Source organism: Phaseolus vulgaris, chromosome 10 (genome assembly GCF_051622355.1).
Source record: "Phaseolus vulgaris cultivar YP4 chromosome 10, ASM5162235v1, whole genome shotgun sequence".
In the NCBI taxonomy this organism is placed as follows: Eukaryota; Viridiplantae; Streptophyta; class Magnoliopsida; order Fabales; family Fabaceae; genus Phaseolus; species Phaseolus vulgaris.
The window spans coordinates 39,209,666-39,225,652 of NC_143507.1; the positions used below are offsets into that span (position 1 = coordinate 39,209,666).

The 15,987-nt window shown below is 29.7% G+C and overlaps 1 protein-coding gene across 4 annotated transcripts; it reads left to right on the top strand.

The window, feature by feature from the left end:
* Positions 1–449: 449 nt before the first annotated feature.
* On the top strand, positions 450–3,427 carry LOC137818414 (F-box/kelch-repeat protein At3g61590). 4 transcript variants are annotated; one of them, XM_068621825.2, is made up of 2 exons: positions 450–743; positions 1,934–3,427. In XM_068621825.2, exon 2 carries the CDS (start codon positions 1,987–1,989, stop codon positions 3,202–3,204), a length of 1,218 nt encoding a protein of 405 aa, XP_068477926.1. In that variant the 5' UTR covers positions 450–743; positions 1,934–1,986; the 3' UTR covers positions 3,205–3,427. The 4 variants fall into 4 exon arrangements, with proteins under 4 accessions (XP_068477926.1, XP_068477927.1, XP_068477928.1 ...); XM_068621826.2 differs by having other exon boundaries at positions 457–970; XM_068621827.2 differs by having other exon boundaries at positions 457–743; positions 1,943–3,427.
* The last annotated feature ends 12,560 nt before the right edge of the window (positions 3,428–15,987 follow it).

A 15,987-nucleotide genomic window follows, 5' to 3' on the forward strand; every position in this document is an offset into this window, starting at 1 on the left:
TAGTTTCACATTTCTTATTTTTATTTATTTTTCTTCTCACTCAAATACTCTCTAATATAGTGAATATTTTTTTTTCTTTTATCAATAATATAGTGACTATTGTATATAAGTTGGAAGAGGAAATTAAAAATAATATTAGTAGTTAAAAGAATCTTATATAAACAAGTGGAGTTTATTGATATTTTTCACTATATTTCTTAATTATTATTTTTGGTCTCTTCTTTATTTTTTATTTCTCAATTATTCATTTTCATTGTAAGGAAAGTTAAAAATGAAAAAGAAATAACAACTAAGGTGAGCTTCTGACGCGCCGCGCACGCGCTTCCCTATTCCCGCATAGAAGACACTAGCCACCCCACGCTAAAACCGCACTTCATTTGCTGTCGTTTTTGACGTATGAACCCCACACCAAAATAAATAAACAAAAGGGAAAAGGAAAAACTCACTTTCTCTTTCTCACTCTCTCTCTCACTCTCTCTCTATTTAGTGTGTTGCTTGGCCTTGTTTATCAACCAAATCTAGAGCAACCCATTTCGTTGTTCTCCCATTTGAAGGAAAATTTTATACGTTCATCCTTTCTGTTTTCCCCATAAGGTTCAATGCTTTTCTGGCTCATCTCATTTCCCATTCCCTAATAATAATACTTTTATTCCTCCCAACCTTTTCTTTTTCCCTTTAATAAATCCCTTCCATCACTTCCCAACCCTTTTTCACACTCACTCTGCTCGACTCTTTCAAACCAGGTATCTATCTCTCTCTCTAATGCCTTTCATCTTTCAATCCTCAAAATCTCTTCTTTTCTTCTATTTCTCAATGCCTGCTTGCTGCTTCTTTCCGTTTTTTATGGCTCCTCTTTTGTGTCCGTTGATCTGTGTACTGTTTGCGTCTTCGGAATTTCATTTCTCTTTGGGATACCTTCTTTCACTGATTAGTCTCTGATGGCCAAGGATGTTCGGTGTTTGCTTGATGGGTATTTAGTCGTTTCATATCACTTTCCTCACTCAATTTTTTTTTGGTTTTGTTATGTTTTAATCTCCACCAAATCTCTAATGGGGTGTTGTTCCGGTTCTAAATGTTGTTCCTTTGTGCAGAAAAGAGGCTTTTTGGATTTTTTTTTACAATAAATGTTGGTTTTTGCACTATTTGAAATGCTTGTGAGAACCAGCAGGTTCCAGTGTTTGTTCTCCCAATGGTATAGTGTGTGTTTGTGGGAACTTTGGGGTGTGTGTGGTTTTCCTTTGTGCCTTCCTTGTATGATGTTTTACATTGACATGAAATTTATGAGCTCGTCTTGAAGCATGCTCTTTTTGAGTGTGGTGGCGGTGTTATCTATTAGTGTACTTAAATATTACATTGGACGATTCTTGCTTTACTTGGCTGTCTGCTATCAGCTCCTTTTGGTTGTTACTAACGTTGTATTTGGATTTGTTAGCAATGTTAGTTTTAAAGTACCAAACATTTTTTGAGAAATTTGCGGAGGTGGGGTCTGGCTTTGATTGCTAATTCCAAACTTCTTCACAATCTTACCCAGTAGCATGTGGAATGTACCAGATTTTCTAAAACACCTACAAAAGTAGGACATGTGATGTCTTTTAGTTTTGTTGTGGTCCTTTTACCAGAGGTTCGGAATTTGTGATCTTCTTCTTGTAAGGAGGTGATTTTTGTTTGAGTCTTCTTATCTTTGGTGAGATCTGATTGCGCACATGCTGTATTCTGTCTAATTCATTCTTTGATCATTTATCATGTGCTAGAAAGTATTTTTGTGTTTGTTTGATCTTGTTTATGTTCTTCCTATGGCAGGATTGAGTGTGTTTTTTGAAATGTCTTTTCCATTTTGTCATTAGGTGTTTCATCCCCTGTACTAGTTTGATTTTCTATGATCTAGAACATCCTGAGGTGATATAATATCTGGTTTTCTTTCTTGTTTGTTAAGATGTTTTAGCAGTTAGCTGAGTACTTTCGAAACCCTTTACTTTCTACTCTATCATGGCGGGAGACTCATCATGGATAAGCCACTTAGATGATGGAGCACGTGGGGAGACTAGGGAGTTTGATTCAGTTTTGGAATTTGGTGAGGAAGTTGATACCGAGGGAACTGCTGTTTCTGTGAACACCGTGTTACCTGATGAATTGGTGGAGCGAATCCTAGCCTATCTCCCCATTGTAAGCATTTTCAGAGCAAGTTCTGTGTGTAAAAGATGGCATGAGATTGTTACTTCTGAAAGGTTTCTATGGAACCCTTCCAATTCATTGCCACAGAGACCTTGGTACTTTATGTTCACTTACTCAGATGAACCAACTGGTTATGCTTATGATCCCATCCTTCGGAAATGGTACGGCATTGAGCTTCCCTTCATCGAAACATCTAGCTGGTTCGTTGTTTCTTCTTATGGTTTAGTTTGCTTCATGGACAATGACAGCAGAAGCAAATTATGCATGTGTAACCCTATTACGAAAAGGTGCAGAAGGCTTGAGGGTCCTCCGGGTTTGAAATTTTCTGATTACAGTGCATTGGCAATGTCTGTGAACAGGAAATCCCACAGTTACACTCTGGCAATGGTGAAATCAAAACAAATCCCTGAGGATTTTGTCCAGTGGGAGATCTCAATTCATATATACCGCTCACAGAAAGAGACCTGGATGACAACTTCAACAGAGGTTTTGATGGGGTGGAGAGGTGGTAATGAGAGTGTGATATGCAATGGTGTATTATACTTTTTAGTCTACTCAGCTGGGGGTATTCCTTCAGAAAGTAGGCATGCACTGATTGCATATAATATCTCTAATCTCACTTCTCAAGCTACCTTGCGAAGGAGCTTTATTGCTGCACCCTGTTCACTAACATGTGGCCGTTTGATGAATATGAAGGAGAAGCTTGTAATGGTGGGAGGAATTGGTAAGCCAGATCGACCTGACATAATAAAAGGAATTGGCATCTGGGTTCTTAACGATAGGAAGTGGGAAGAGATTGTCCGAATGCCCCACAAATACTTCCAAGGATTTGGGGAGTTTGATGATGTTTTTGCTAGCAGTGGTACTGATGATCAAATATATATTCAAAGTTATGGATCTCCAGCACTCCTCACATTTGATATGTATCTTAAACAGTGGAAATGGTCACAGAAATGCCCTGTAACAAAGAGGTTCCCTCTACAGCTATTCACTGGTTTTTGCTTTGAGCCTAGGCTTGAAATTGCTCCATAGGTTGTTCTTCATACAATCAACAGCTGCGCTGCAATTATTAGTATTGACACCTTTGTGTCTGAGTTTTCTCCATTTTACTCCATTGTTCTAGTAAAGCTTTAATATGATTTATGCTTTTCAACATCTTATACAAAGTGTACTTGCTGATAAGGTTGGTTATTCGTGGATACTGGAACATTATATAGCATTTGAAAATACAAATAGCTACATATATTTTTAGTTCCTTTCTATCTACTTATCTGGTACATGTTTTGCTTCCCTTAATAATCAAAGCAAAAAAGTATTTAATAGTCAAAAGGCCGTGCATTTTTCAATGCATGCTTTGAAAATGGAGTTAATCATGCATTAAGTATATTTGATTGATTGCCTAGACTTTCTAAAATTTGGTGTAATGGTTTTTACAATGTAAACTTTTCTTCCTTTCTTTATCACCTTTTTAACTAAGACAGCATCTAATCCAAGGTTGTGGATGGACCAATTTTCTTCTGCCTTGCAGTGGCAGACTGTCCTTTAGAATTGTGGAACAACATTCAGGCTGTCCTGCACTGACTTGTGTTGGATTCAAAATAATGAAGTCATGTGCTATTATCTAATTGCTGGGAAACTCTTGCATTGTTGGGGAAAGTTGTTCAGTGTTGAAACAGTCCTCATCAGTTTCCCCAACATGTCAAGTCTCATCTTGGGGACTTGGAGAATGGGGAAACAAAATTTCTTATGCATATACATATTTCCTTTTTAGGTGTACGGCCCCTCAATGATATTGAAGAGACTTTAATAACCTTTTTTGTTTAATTTTTCATAGTTTCCTTAGACATGTAATCTCCTTGATTTAGTGATGAGCCAATGAGCAGAACACTACACATGTTGTGGTCAGATAACACAATCTGTGTTGTGCATGTGTGAATGAGTGTGGTGGGTGTGTCGTCCATACAACACATTATTTTATTCATGCCAACTTGAAAGGGTCTGTGATGGTTGGTGGAGAAGTGAGGTCCACGCCTGCTATGACAAAGGTGGGTTTTCCTTGGTGGAGATGTGACAAATAAAGGTTATATCAAAATTTCCTTTTCAAAATGGCCATCACTTCTCTACAACATTACAATATTCAAGTGCCCTCTCAAAGGGTCCCTGGGGTTAGGATGAGAGTTGTTACCCACTGATTTTTTTTTCATTCATAAATTATTATCAAATATCAAACTATTCAAGTTTTTCTTAATATTTTTGAGTGCTATAAAATAATTTTTTTAAAATTCTATAAGCATAAGCATGAGTCATATAAGATTTTATTGGAATGATCAAAGAATATCCAATAATCTAGTGACATAAGTAAAGTAGATATCCAAAAACAAAATACTAAACAAGTCACATCATGTTCACGTTGACTATAGTGGTTCCATTATTAAGTGTATTGAAAAAGAAATGTTATTGCTTTATAACAAGTGATCATTACCATAATTTAGTTCAAATAAGGTGGTTATTGATTCACTAAAATAAATTAGTTTCAATGGTTGTAACGGGACGATTAATTAATCAATAAATAATTTAGTTTAAGTATCTCTTTATTTTTTTTAATAAAAAATTTTATGTTAAGGATCAGTATTCAACTTAACATCTCAGTTATACTAATACTTCAAACAACAACAATTATTTATCATCATATAAAAAAAATTATTAATAAAAAAAAATAGTATTTATTTACTTTAAACTTTTAGTGTATTAAATTAAATCTAAATAATTAATATGTAACTTTACATTACTTTCAACTACCATTTTACATTCAAAAGGATGTTGTAAAATTGATTTCTTCCATTATTTTTTTTTTCAACTTTTTTATTAAAGACTTGTAATATTGCAGTTCACTACTAATCTTATTTATAAAATTATAGTGATTGTGAATTTTCACTTATAATAAATATGGAATAGAGATTTTTCATAAGTAAAGTGGAAATGTAAGGAGTCAAACTTGAATAAAACATAAAAAGTACATTTGATACTCTAATGATTTTTATAGTGATGTAAAATTGCAAATCTCTGTCAAAAGGTAGGAGACAAGTGTAATTTTCATCCCAATTGGATGGTCCAAAGCTTTTATTTCTTTTGGGTTTTGGTTTTGTTGGGTCTAACCATTTCACTGACTTTGCTTTTAACATTAAAAAAAGTGGAAAAAAAGATGTACTTTATAGGTTTAGATGGTGAAGGGCTGAGAGAGTGTTTGAATCTAATTAGAAAATTAAGTTGGGTTGAATTTTATTGGAATTAAAAAAGAATTCAATGTAACTTTTAAATAATAGAGTTGGAAATGAATTTTGCTTGTAATTGAACTGAAAAGAAAAACTGAAAGTTAATTTAAGTATTAAAAGAAACCAACCTCAATATTGTTCTCACTTTAAAAAAAATCACAAACTCATTTTGAAATCATGAATTAAGCTTTCATATGTGTAACAGTTATCTTAAAGATAATTTAATGGACTCTTTTGTAATAATTGGAACTGACAAATTCATAACAAAAATCTCATGATTTTAGAAAAAAATAAAAAAGTAACAGAAGGAGTATATAACACTAACATATTATTTGTTGATCATAACATATTGATTTAGATTTCTTGATAATGTGTTGGATTGAAATTTATAAACCAAAAATATAGTTAAAAAAAACACATTGTGAAAGATTACCCATTAAATTTTTTGACAAAAAAATATAAATAAATGTAACATTTATTTAGTATTAATGTCATAAAGGGTTTTCCAAATCAATGTTTAAATAAAAATGGGAAAATAAATTTTCTAAGCCAATCTATATTCGTGAACAGTATTGCACCTTGAAAAGGGAGACCAAGATATATATGGAAGTAAAAAGAGTATTTTTTTTATAAGCTAAAATTTAAGGTTAAAATTAGTTTTAAAAAATAATAAATTCAAACAAATTAAAAGTATTTGCATTTCACTCAACTCGTTTTACTTAATTATATACCTTTGATTTTTTTTTTTAATTCTGAATTCATGTTTTTATCTAGCTTCTTAAATATACAAATAAAATTTGAAATAAAAAATAATCGAAAAAGGATGTGAGAAGTAAATATTAGAATATACTTTTGATTCTTTATTTTATTGCTTAAATTTGCTTTAGATTTTTTTTTTAACATTTTGATTTTTTTTTCTGTTTTAAGTCTATACTGTTTTTTTATATATATATTTTGAAACTAATATTATTATTTCTACTGGTTATTTGATACACCACTTTTATGTATAATAATTAAATTTGAAATTAACATTTTTTTATCATCTAGAAGAAAAAATAGATAAAATTGATACAAAGGATAATTGAAGTAAATTATTAACAAATTAACCTTTCCAATCTTTTTAACAAAGAATAATTAAAGTTAATCATTAACAAATTAGTCCTTCCCAATCTTTTTACAATATAATCAACTCTATGTACTTGACATGATTTCTTATGAGAAGTGATGTAACATGTATCATATACTGTATTTTTTTTATATTTCTTTTACAAACTGATATAATTTTGACAATTTAAAATCTCTTTTTTTGTAATAATGATTTTTTTTATATCAATTGAATAAATTCACAGGAGATTATGCATTTTATTTTATAACATCTTTAAGGAAATCTAACCAACCAGCATGTCATGATATGAATGTTTGATCAATTTTGAACTTCTCAACAATTATAACCTAACATTTATATATCCATAAAAGATTAAAATACTATATGAAAAAAAAACATTTGTGGTATAAAATAAATAATAGAATAATGATTGAATAATTATATGGTACATTCCCATTTGTGATTGTTGTTTTGGTTTCACTTTAGAGTTGAAATCTAAATAGTTGAGTAGCATGAATAAGGGACAAGACTTTCCAGAAAGGGTTGATAGAATGGTCAAATCATATGATAGAAGAGTATGGTGCATGGTCTAACGATGTTTGGCACCAAAAGGTGCACATGATCATCACTGTCCACTCTCAACTACCAACAGACAAACATTTTTTTCTATAAACCTTAAACCCTAAACATGTGAATGCTCAACAATGAAAAGGACCCTTCTTTTATAACTATATTTTTCTCATATAACAAGCTTCATGTCCTTCAACTTTAGGGAACTAATCCTTGTTGGACTTTCTATTCAGCTTTTCTCTGCTCTTTTCCATCATTTCCCTTTCAGTTCAGAGAACTTCATGATGATTTATTAATAGAAACCTATAACTCCTTTTTTACCCTTTTAGACTAACAATCTTGAATCATTGATGCTAAAGTATAAGGGATTTCATAAATGTGTTTTTCTTTAAAGTACATTATTCACATTTGGATCCACAATAAATGATCTGCATCACAAATTTTGTTGTTTTAGAATGATATTGGTATAAAAAATGTTTAAAATTTAATGCAGTGCAACTGTAGAGTGGTAGTTGGATATAGTGTCCTTTTGTATGTGGTACATGACTTGTTCTATTTTTTAAAAAGTTTATTTGATAGAAAAATATTTGAAATAAACTAATTGCATCTTTAAAGTGCTGATTATAGTACATTCTAACTTTAGGTTGGAATATTACTAAGTGTTAACATATTTAGTTTTCTATTTTAAATTATTGAGCTTTGTTTTTTTTTTAATTTTTTTTTTCTATTTTAGTTAGATCTTAATCTTTCTCTTATATATACACCATGTATTTTACTCTTTAATATACAAGTGAATAAAAGTTTATTTTATATTTAGTTTTCTCTACAAGTAGGGTTTATCAAAACCTTTTTTTCCATTACAATTACATACACTACATTAAAGCATCACATCAGACAAAGAATATTCATCATCTTCATTTACTGTAATATGGTATCAGAGCCATTTCGAGCCTATCCTAGCGAGTGTTTGTGTTGGGCCTATCGTGCCACCCGCTATCGGACCGCTATCGGACCACCCATAATATATAGTTCCACGCACGAGCTTCTATCTATCACTCTCGGCGTGAGGGGGTGTGTTGGAGATCCCACATCGACTAGAGATTAGAGCCTTTCATTGTATATAAGTGGGTGCAAACCTCAACCCTATGAGCCGGTTTTATGGGGTTGAGTTAGGCTTAAAGTTCACTTCGTAATAAAAAGGTTTGACTTTTTTTATTTACTGATAGTTGTGATATTTTTTTTATTAAGAAGTTTAATTTAATTTTATGAAACCAATTGAGATTTATATTTATTTATATACAATAAAATTTTATTATGGATGGTGTATGATAGGTTCGTAAACCAAATGTTAATAAGTTAAAATCTTGAATTTTTTTTAATGATTTTTTATACTTTTTTATGGATGGTGTATAATATGATAGTTGTGATATTTAACTAAATTATCTATATATAATGTTAATCATGGATGCTTTAGATAAGATTATGGTGAAATTTATGTTATTATCATCATACACACAACATATATGTGCACAACAATCATATCAATAATATATGTGAATATGTAATATAATTAATAGATTTCTAAATATAGAACATTTTTGTTCATATAATTCATTACACATGATATTATGGATTATGTTCTATCAAACCTGTTTTAGACCAAATCATTTTCAAACAAAAATATATATAACACATAAAAAATATCCAATTATATTTTAGACCATCATCTCAATTTTCATGATAGTGGAATGTTAAATCATTTGGATTATAATTAGAACGTAAGTGACCAAATTTGTACAATATTAATACTAGTAGATTAAAAATGAAAATAAGTAAATAAAAAAATTCTATAATATTTATTTGACACATTCTTTACCATTAATTTAAATTTTTTGAAATCACATGTCGCGGTTTTTTAGTTTTGGAGATTTTAATATATTTTAATTAACAAAAGGTTGTGTTTTAGAATGTTAGAGGTGTCTAATTAACACTTCTCAAACTACACTAAAATTAAATATAACAATCTAATTACATATAATTTGAGTGTTGATAATAAGTTATATTTAGTTTGGTGTTCTACAATGACTCATTGTCTTTGTTTGGTGCTCTACAATGTTTTCCTTGTCTTAGTTTGATGCTCTGCAATGTTTTCCTGTTTTGGTTTGGTGCTCTACAATGTCTCTTTATCTTAGTTTGAAGTTTTGTAATGTCTCATTGTCTTAGCTTGATTGATGTTTTGTAATGTCTCCCGTCTTAGTTTTGATTTTTTTTTCATTAATAAATACCAATTTTTTTGTTTGTCTTTAGGTTGTGTTCTTTTTTCTTACATGGGTTTTGGTTTGGTCCCCCACTTTAAAATTTTTGTTTGACATGAATATTGGTTTAGTCCTTTAGCTTTAGTTTTTTTGGTTTTTTTTATGTTATGTTTCATGTGATAACAGATAATTGATGGATGAATTTTGAAGTGTGAGCCTGATATAACTTTAATGTCTTCTTGTCATAGTTTGATGTTCTGTAATGTTTCCTGTGTTCCTGTCTTAGTTTGGATTTTTTGTTCATTAACAGATACTATTTTTTTGTTCGTCTTTAGGCTGTGTTCTTTCTTTTTACATGAGTTTTGGTTTGGTCCCCACTTTAAAAATTTTGTCTGACATGAATATTGGTTTAGTCCTTTAGCTTCTTTTTTTATGTTATGTTTCATGTGATAACAGATAATTGATGGATAAATTTTGAAGTGTGAGCCTAATATAACTTTAATTTTTTTTATGTTATGTTTCATGTGCTAACAGATAATTGATGAATTTTAAAGTGTGAGCCTCATATAACTTTAATTTTTTTTGTTTTATGTTATGTTTCATGTGATAATAAATAATTGATGGATTTTGAAGTGTGAGTCTGATATAATTTTTGTTTTGTTTTATGTTATGTTTCATGTGATAACATATAGTTGATGGATTTTAAAGTGTGAGTCTGATATAACTTTAATTGTTTTATGTTATGTTTCATGTGATAACATATAATTGATGGATTTTAGAGTGTGAGCATAATATAACTTAATTTTTTAAATTTTTTATGTTATGTTTCATGTGATAAAAGATAATTGATGGATTTTTAAGTGTGCTAGGGGTGATAATGCAGGTTGGCATGTCTCGCGTTTAGCCCGCAAAATGCGGGTTGGGTTGGAGTGTGGACTCATTTCACTGGTCCGCCCTGCATAAGAGGTAGTTCACGGGCCTACTCGTGTAAGGAAAATATTTTTTTTTTCAAAATTAAAATTTAATTATAAAAAAAAATAATTATGCTCCTAAAGTTAAAATTTCATCATTTTTTTTAATTAATTCAATTAAGATAAAAAATATAAAGGCATTTAAGTATGAACGTTGTTAGAAGACTTAGTTAAAAATAATTAAATGTATGAGAGTATCTTATCAAAGTTTTGCTACAAAATATTTTAATGAAATATTTTCTATATATTATTTTTTTATTAACAAATTTTAAATGTAAAATTTTACTTAAAACTAAATTCACTCTTATTTTTAATAGATATTTTTTTATACATTAAATTTAATTTATTTAAAATAAAGATCACGCTACAATAATAATGTGTGAGTGATATATGATTTTTTTTTGCAGAAAAAATAAAATAATTGTTTTCTTTTATTTATGCGGGCTAGCTGGCCAACCCGCCTTGCTATTGGCCCGCACAGGTTGCAGGTTATGCGGGACGAGTATAAACGGGTCAACGAGCTAGATTAGTGAGTCTGCCCTGTACTTTTTAGTAACGAACCACGAACCGGACCACATGCTGGACCACATGCCGGACCACATGGTCTGTCCTGCATTGTCATCCTAATGTAAGCTTGATTATAGTACATTCCAATGTTAGGTTGGAATGTTACTAAAAATATTTTGAATTTTTATTTAATAATAGTTATAATAATTTTTTTGTCTTTATTAATAAAGTGAACTTTAAAGTTTAATTTAATTTTGTAAAACTAGTTTATCAAATGAGATTTATATTTGTTTATAAACTATGAAATGTGATTATTTATAATGAGATCTTCCATACATATTCCTCACATCAAGGTATGCTAACTTGTATATGAGACTAAAATAAATTCTAGATAACTCTGATATCAAATTAAAAAATAAATTTTAAATTTAATTCAACTTTAAACACCAACTTTTCAAATAAAATTTGTTTCCACTTATATGTTATAAAACGTACTTATCTTATAATATAATTTGACATATTTAATTTCACATATATCCTAAGTTTAATTGTAATATAATGATAATTTTAATTTTTTTTATGCTATCATCTATGTACATGTATATTATGCACCATAATTTGTTAAATTTTTTTATCAATTAAAAATTATACTTAAAATGATTTTAAAGTATTGTGTATATAAAAAACTTTACATGAATGAATGAAAGTTATACTTTATTTTGGTTCTTTTTAGATGGCAAATTAAATTCCTCTGTTTCTAAAATTAAGTGCAGGAGTTTCCTTTGTCAGATCTACTCTATCTAAAAAGAAAGCGTTTTCTTTTCTTGTTTGACTTTGAATCTCCATAAATCATATTAAATTATTCTAATTCTTTTATGAAAAAATCGAAAATCATAACATTATATTCTATATAAAAAAGAAAAGTTTTTCTTCAAATTTGATTAAAATTTCATTAGACCTCTTACATCTAAAGTCTTGGAATATTTATATCACAAATATATCACATGCTCCAAAATATGTGTATAAAAAAAATTGAATTTGAGGGTTGCAAATAGAAAAAGGGCAGTGAAAAAACTAACTTTTGTTTAATTTTTAAAAAATAAAATATATTTATGGTTACAAAGTCTTCAGACTATACACAGTTTAAATTGAAAAAAAAAATACAACTAAACCAAATTTTAATAGTTTAATAACACATAATTGTATAATATATCGTACTTTATTTTTACTTGTCCAAGTTTTCATTGATCAAATTCAAGCCAACAACTTCTACAAGCTTTTGTTTCCTCTACCCAATCAATTTTAACCTACACACCCTATCAATTTTCAAAATTTCAAAATTGCCCTTACTCATTTCAGTCATTTTGGATTTGGAAATTTAGATATTGAGAAATGCGTTTTAAAAAGATTTTAGAATAAAATTCTTGAATATAGTCCGAAAATCAAATCTAATTTTAGAAAAATAAATTTGAAATATAAAAAGTATATTCTGAAAAAGAGATTCTAAAGAATAAAATCCAAAAACATATTAAAAAAAAAACTATTCCGAAAAATTTAATTTATAAAGGTGTTTTAGAAACTCAAATCTAAAATTGTATTCCAAAATATCAAATCTGGAATACATTCTGACATGTATCCAGATTCTTATTTAAAAATTAAAGAAGACATTTTGTTATTTCACGATAAAATGTAAGTTCAAATTTATTAGGTGAGGGAAGCAAAAGTGATGCTTGAAACCCCCCAAAAAAGGCCATTTTTCTAATTGACACATAGTTATTAAGACTGTTTCTTCCTGCATTTCCATACGTTCTTTGCCACCCTATACACAACATTAAAATATTTTTTTATCCTTCTTGTGCCATCCCTGTAAAGTAGCTTTTGGATTATGTAATTCGGACATGTATTTAAAAAAAGACTTTTGGATTATGTAATCCGGAAGCTAATTACAAATTTGAAAAAAGACTTTCAGATTACGTAATCTGAAATATTGTAGAGGGGTATCTTTGGAAAAATGAAAATTTATGGAGGTGAGAAAAGAATATATGGAGGTGCAGGAAGAAACAGCCAGTTATCAATCATGCTTGGCCCAGGTAAATATTGGTCTTCCTCCTCTTTCCACTTTAACTGTTTCTTTCTGCACCTCCATATCTTCTTCTCTCACCTCCATAAATTTTTGAATTTCTAAAAATACCCCTCTATAATATTCTGGATTATGTAATTCGGAAGTCATTTTTCAAATTTATAATTAGTTTCTGGATTACATAATCCGGAAGTCTTATTTAGTAGGGATGGCAAAGCGGGCCAGCCCGTCCCGCATTGGCCCGCCCCGCAAAAATGTGGGATGGGTTGGCCCGCCCCGCAAAGTTATTGCGGGCTAGAATTCTCAACCCGCCCCGCATAAGAGCTGGCCCGCAGGTTTGCGGGCCAGCCCGCGTTCTTTTTTTTAAAAAAATTAAATATTTATTTTTTTAAAAATTGTCAAATTAAACCTATATATTTGTTATTATCAAACCTATTTTTTTTTTCCTTCCTTTTCAAATATAGTCAAACATCAAAACATTAAGATAAATATCAAATATCACTATTCTTCCATTTCCAAAACATTAAAAAACCTAATTCCAAAACATTAAACATAAACATTAATTCAAAAACATTAAACATAAACATTATTGACATTCTTCCATTTCAATAACATTGGATGCCACCTTAGTAGAACCTTCATCCATTTTTTCATAATTATAATCTTCCCCGTCATCTGCATATATTAAAACAATGACAATTAATTAATTAATTTTTCAGAAAAATAATACAATAAAAATAAGATAACTTTTGGCTCAATTGATGGTTTGGTCATGGGTAACTTCTAAAATACCCTCTGCTTACTTCTCCTTCTCTAACTGGTGTCTTGCTCCTTTATCGTGTTTGAAATTGATTTAATTGGCATGACCCAGTTTAGGTTGCCCTGCTGCTACTAAGTGTCAATATTTTTTTCTTGCGGGTTTGCGGGCCAGCCCGCCCCGCCCCGCAACTGGCCCGCGCGGGTTGCGGGCTAATGCGGGTTAGCGGGTTGAAAAGGTCATCCCGCCCCGCGTTTTTTACCTGCGGGCCGCGGGCCGGCCCGCACGGTCCGCCCCGCTTTGCCATCCCTATTATTTAGCTTTGGAATTATGTAATCCATAAATCTTTTTTCAAATGTGTTTCAGATAGTATAATCTAGAAACTAGTTTATGGGGTTGACAAAAAAGGATAAAAATGTATTTTCATATTATGTATGGAGGTGACAGAAGAAGATATGGAGGTGGAGGAAGAACACTCTTCCACTTTTCATCTTGTGTCTGTTTTGTTCATATTCATGGAGACCATCAAGGGTTTTAAGAAAAATGTGCCTGGTTCTGTGCAATCTAATTATAAAGAATTTTCATTTTATCTTTCTCTCAATATATTGCTATATTTGCTTCTTTTTTTCCCATAAGTTGGGTAGAATGACCTAGAATTTATTTTTTCCGTGGAATAATTCTAGTATATTTTATGTTGTCTGTTTCTGTTTGCTTTTTATGACTCTTTGAATATTTTGCCAGATACGTTTTACACTCTATTTGGCTAACAAAAGAAAAAGGAAAGAACTAAGAAGAAAAAGACAAAAAAAAGACTAAGAATAGAAGATGAAAGGAATGTCTAGCGGTTTAATAGAAGATAAGGGAAAAGAAAGAGAGAGTGATTCAGTTTAATGTGGAGTTTCTGTCAATTATATTTTTTTCATTGTTCTTGATTGAATTTAATATCACTTACAAAAGTTTATTGGTTTATTCCATTAGTCTATTTTTTAAGTGTTCTATGGGGTTATTTTCAGATTAACCAATAAATGTGATAATTTTTACTAGTATAGTTGATAAAATATTTAATTACATATATAAAATAATTAAATATTAAATAAAAATTAAATATATAATTGAAAAGAAGTAGTAATTAATGTTGTTTCTTTTTTCTGTCGAATCCCACCTTAGAAAAGAAATTGGTTTAAGAAAATTATTTAATATATAAAGAGTGAGAGAAAGTTTAAAAATAATATTTTTATTGTAAATTTAATAAAAGAAGAAAATAGATAAATTTTGACTATACAAAATATACTACAAGAAAAAAAAATATTAAGTTAATGGTCTAGGTTTAAAGAATTAGTCACCAAAATAATTAAAGATTAAATTAAAATCCAAATTCAAAATAGAATCTAATCAGAATCTATTCGTAGAATTTGAAAACTAATAATTCTCAATTTCTAAAATAGTTTCCAATAATCATTTTTTTTATCTCTAAATCAGTTTAATAAGTTTTGCAGTGTAATTTACAAAACTGTTTCTTTTATATTATAAAATTTAGGAGGAAAAATAGAAACAAGAGGAAAACATTTTAGTCCATTTAATACTCATGTTTTTTTAAAATTAAATATGATAAAATTATAAGAAAAAAATCACCCATTCACTATTTTTGTCCAATAAAGGACAATGTAAAGTGAGTTGATTGTGAAGTAAATAAAAAATATACATTTATATTGACTTAATTTAAGGTGTATTATAATCTTTAAAAAAAGATAAGTAAATTATTTTACTTATACTAATAAACATAGAGGCTTCATTACTGTATACATGTAAAATAGAGATTCACTAAAATTTAAAAAATATTTCTTCCAGGCAACATATGTTATTTTGGGAAAAGGTTACATCAAATAGGTCAATACTTAGTGTAATGTTTGCTCATATGTGAACATGTGATGTGCTTGAAAGTGGTTTATTACTGTCTTATTTTATACATGTGCCTTTATGGCATTATTTTGGAGTGATTGGTGCATTTTTACTGATTTTGTTATATGTCAATAAGAGAATCTCGTGAACCTTCATAGTATCAATATAAATCTTTCTTTTTGGAAACTATTGTAAAATTTGACAAGTTTATTGCTATAATTTTGAAAATTTAGAGTTGCTTTCACTCTCTGTTGCATGATTCTCTGGACTGTTTTGCCTTAAATTTTTGTTGGTTCTGTCTTACAAACACTACACATGTTACTTCTTGCCCAAACCAATTGTTGTATGTGACATTTGTATATGGAACATTGAGCTAAAGTGAACAATATGCTTTTATTT

Bases quoted from the DNA above. Each gene is read 5' to 3' on its own strand.
- LOC137818414 (XM_068621825.2), top strand. From the start codon at position 1,987: ATGGCGGGAGACTCATCATGGATAAGCCACTTAGATGATGGAGCACGT.